General features: G+C 54.5%; 1 protein-coding gene across 1 annotated transcript in view; it reads left to right on the top strand.

Moving 5' to 3' along the window:
* Positions 1 to 2,699: 2,699 nt before the first annotated feature.
* The window catches only part of PIPOX (pipecolic acid oxidase), a 2,601-nt gene continuing 1,901 nt past the window's right edge, over positions 2,700 to 3,399 (top strand). The window contains 2 exon segments of the mRNA XM_009072507.1: positions 2,700 to 2,825; positions 3,172 to 3,320. Coding sequence (XP_009070755.1) covers positions 2,700 to 2,825; positions 3,172 to 3,320 — 275 coding nt within the window.

Below are 3,399 nucleotides of genomic sequence, written 5' to 3' on the forward strand. Positions count from 1 at the left end.
TTTAATAACCCCCTCCCCATCCCCGTGAAAGCCCAGATGGCTTCTGCTTGCTGGATCCCCCGCAGCCCAGCCAGCCCCGCTGCACACACAGCCCACACAGCCAGCTCCGGTGGGAGTTTATTTTTAATCCCAGGTCCTGCTTTGCTGACATGTATCAATTCCTGCCATGGAGAATGGCAAACCATGTGCTGCATGGATCAGCATAGGGAGGAAAAAGCAGTGGCCAGCTCCATGGCAGTGTCTGTGTGCCACCAGCCCCATGGCATGGACTTTGTGCCACCAACTCCACTGCTGCAGTGGGAATGGGGCCAACAGCCATGCTGGGATCCTTCTCATCCCGGGGGTGCAGCCGTCTCTCCCGCAAAGCACTTTCAGCTCTAAACCCAAAACTTTGATCCTCCTGTAGCTCCATCAATGTTTAATGCAGCAAAGCCCTGGTAGGGCTCGGAAGATGAGCATTTTGAGGCCAAATTGAAGTTTCTAATATTATGATATTCAAATAATTTTAATCTGCCTGATGCTTCCCCAGGCATGTACCTGGACTGCTAATGAGGGGCTGCCTTTGGTGGCTGTTGGTTTTGACACAAAGCAAACAATCCTTTGCTGATGCCATCAAAGCATTGGGAATGGTGAGGGATGAGGAGGAAAATGGGGGCAAGTATACCTGGAGACATCACGCTGCAGACGGTTGGGAAGGATTCCATGTTCCCCTTGTCTCCCCAGAGAACAACATTGCTCCCTAATTCTTTTTTAAGTGCTGTTTTGTGCTTGGTGGAGTATCAGGCCAGCACAGATGGATGATGGGATTTTGGGAAACTTCAGCTGCCATTCCAGAGTGCAGTGGGTGCAGCTGGTACAGAGTCCAGCACCCATCAAGCCGCAGTTGATCCCTGCCCAGCCTTGGCCAAAGTTCCTAATTCCCCACTCCCCCAGCCTCACGTGGGTCTGAGCTGGGGCAGTTCCTGCAGCCTGTGCCAGGCAGTTCTCTAAGCCCCCATATCCCCCTCCCTGTGCTGGTGCCAGCCCTGAGTTTTCCCATCCATCCACCCAGCCCACACAGGGAATATTTCATTTTTACTGAGCTCTCCTGACCCGTGCCGGCTGCTTAGGGAAATGGATTTCTTGCTGCCATGAGCATTGCCTCCAGTTAACATAAACCCAGATGAAGAGGACACGGCACGGATGAGAGAGACCCCAGCACAGGGCTGGGGGAACCCCCCAAATATTCACCCTAAGGCAAGATGAGGTTGTGCAGATGCTTTTTGGGGTCTGAGGGTGCAAACCTCTCTGATGCCTGGGATCAGCCCTGACTGGGGTCACTTCTGGAATGAAAGTGATAGCTTGAGGGATCCCACAGTGCCCTGGGGATGGTTGTTGGCACCACATCAATGGTCTCCTCAGCCCTGTAGCATCACGAGTGAGGCTTTTCCATCCATTCTATTAACACACTGCTAACGGGAGAGGAGTTCATTTTTACCGTTTAATGTTTCACGGATAATTAATTATTCTTCATCTTTCCAGCAAAAGAAGGGAGAGCAGGTAGAGGGGCTGTTCAAAGCAAAAAAAGTGAGCTGAAACCCAGAGAAATTGGTGAATTATTTGTAACATCAAAGGCAAGGGAGGATGTGCTGATTTAACGGGGCCCCATGCGATGCAGAGCCCTGGGCATTGCGGTGATGCTGAGACTGGCACGCACTCATTGCAGCACTGGTCGTGGGCAGTGAGGTGGATGAGAGGTCTGGGGGGAACCTCAACCTTTCCCTGTGCTTCCCATCCTCCTTCTCTAACCTCCCCATTGCTGTAAGCTGCTGGTTCTGTGTTTGCACAATGCTGGGGTATCCCCCTGACCTGGTGGGGCCTCCAGTGTTCCCCAATGCTTCATTCATCACCGGAGGTGAGAGGCAAAATAAATAATGATATTTAACATTCCGTAATAGCGACAATTAACCAGTAAATAATGCCTTTTACACCACAGAAGCCAGAGTAAATTAATTCCCTTAATTAGCTGTCAGGCAGCACGGGGCAGTGGGAGGCAGTGGGCAAAACTGGCAGCCCCTGCCTGCATTATCCCCCACCCCAAGGCATCGCTGAGTGTCCTGAAACCCCAAATCACATCCCAGAAATCTGCAGACTTGCAAAATCCACCACCTCCAGTGAGACATGGGGCTCCATGCCGTGTCCCAGCAGCTCTGGCAAGCCCTAAATCACTCCTATCTCCTGTTAAAAAAATAACAACAGAAGATGGCAACAAAATGGTTTATGGCTGTAATAAATTGTGTCGGGGGAAAAAAAAATCTCTTTTCCTGGAAGCAAGTGGGGGTTTCTCATCCGCACATGAATGGGAGCATTATCAAGCCCCACGTCCCACCACAGCCAGAGACAGCAATGGCCAGTGGAGAGGGAAAGGGGGATTTATTGGAAGTGATTTTGCATCACATTTATCCCACCTGCTCGCTCTGATCAGGTGAGCTGCCTGCCCTGGTGGGACCAGGTGCTGCTGCTGGTGGGAAAATGGGGATTCTTCTTTCTGGCCAGCCCCAAAGGGGTGGGAAAGATGTGGCCCCTGTGTGCCATAGGTCTGGATGGCAGCCAAGGTTCCATCACCTGTTCAGCCCGGCTGGACTCTGCCCTGTTCCTCCCCTTGGCTCCACTCCTGACTGCCCTCTGGTACAGGAGCAGGGACGTGGACGAGGACAGACATGGCTGCCCCAAGTCAGAACCAGAAGGCCACCTACGATGCCATCGTCATCGGGGCTGGCATCCAGGGCTCTTTCACCGCCTACCACCTGGCCCAGCGCCACAAGGACACTCTCCTACTGGAGCAGGTAGGTACCAGTGACCACATCCTGCCATGTCCCCGTCTCCAAAAGGCTGGGTGAGTGCCTGCAGACCTGGCTGCCCGCTGCCATGGCATGGAGTAAAGCTGCTGCTGGCACCCCAGTGCCAGGACACCCTGTCCTCAGCACCAGGACCCCCATGACCCCAGTGCCAGGACTCTCATGTCCCCAGTATTGGGTCCCCAGTGCCAAGACCCCTGTTTCCAGCTGATTCCCAGTGCTGCAGTGGACAAGGCTGTGTCCCCAGGTGCAGCACAGCATCGGTGCACATGGGGCCGGTGGGAGTGGGGGTGGAGGTGTGTGTGGTCCCCTCCGTGTCCCCTCTGCCCCACAGTTCTTGGTGCCCCACTCACGGGGCAGCTCACACGGCCAGAGCCGAATCATCCGCAGCGCCTACCCCGAGGAGTACTACGCCTGCATGATGCCCGAGAGCTTCCGCCTCTGGCAGCAGCTGGAGGCTGAGGCTGGCACCAAACTCTACAGGTGACAGGGACGGGGACACAGCCCTCACTGGGCACCATCCCCTCCCTGCGGAGCTGAGGGCTGTGGCCACTAGGTGGGA

Source organism: Acanthisitta chloris, unplaced genomic scaffold, assembly GCF_000695815.1.
Source record: "Acanthisitta chloris isolate BGI_N310 unplaced genomic scaffold, ASM69581v1 scaffold4024, whole genome shotgun sequence".
In the NCBI taxonomy this organism is placed as follows: Eukaryota; Metazoa; Chordata; class Aves; order Passeriformes; family Acanthisittidae; genus Acanthisitta; species Acanthisitta chloris.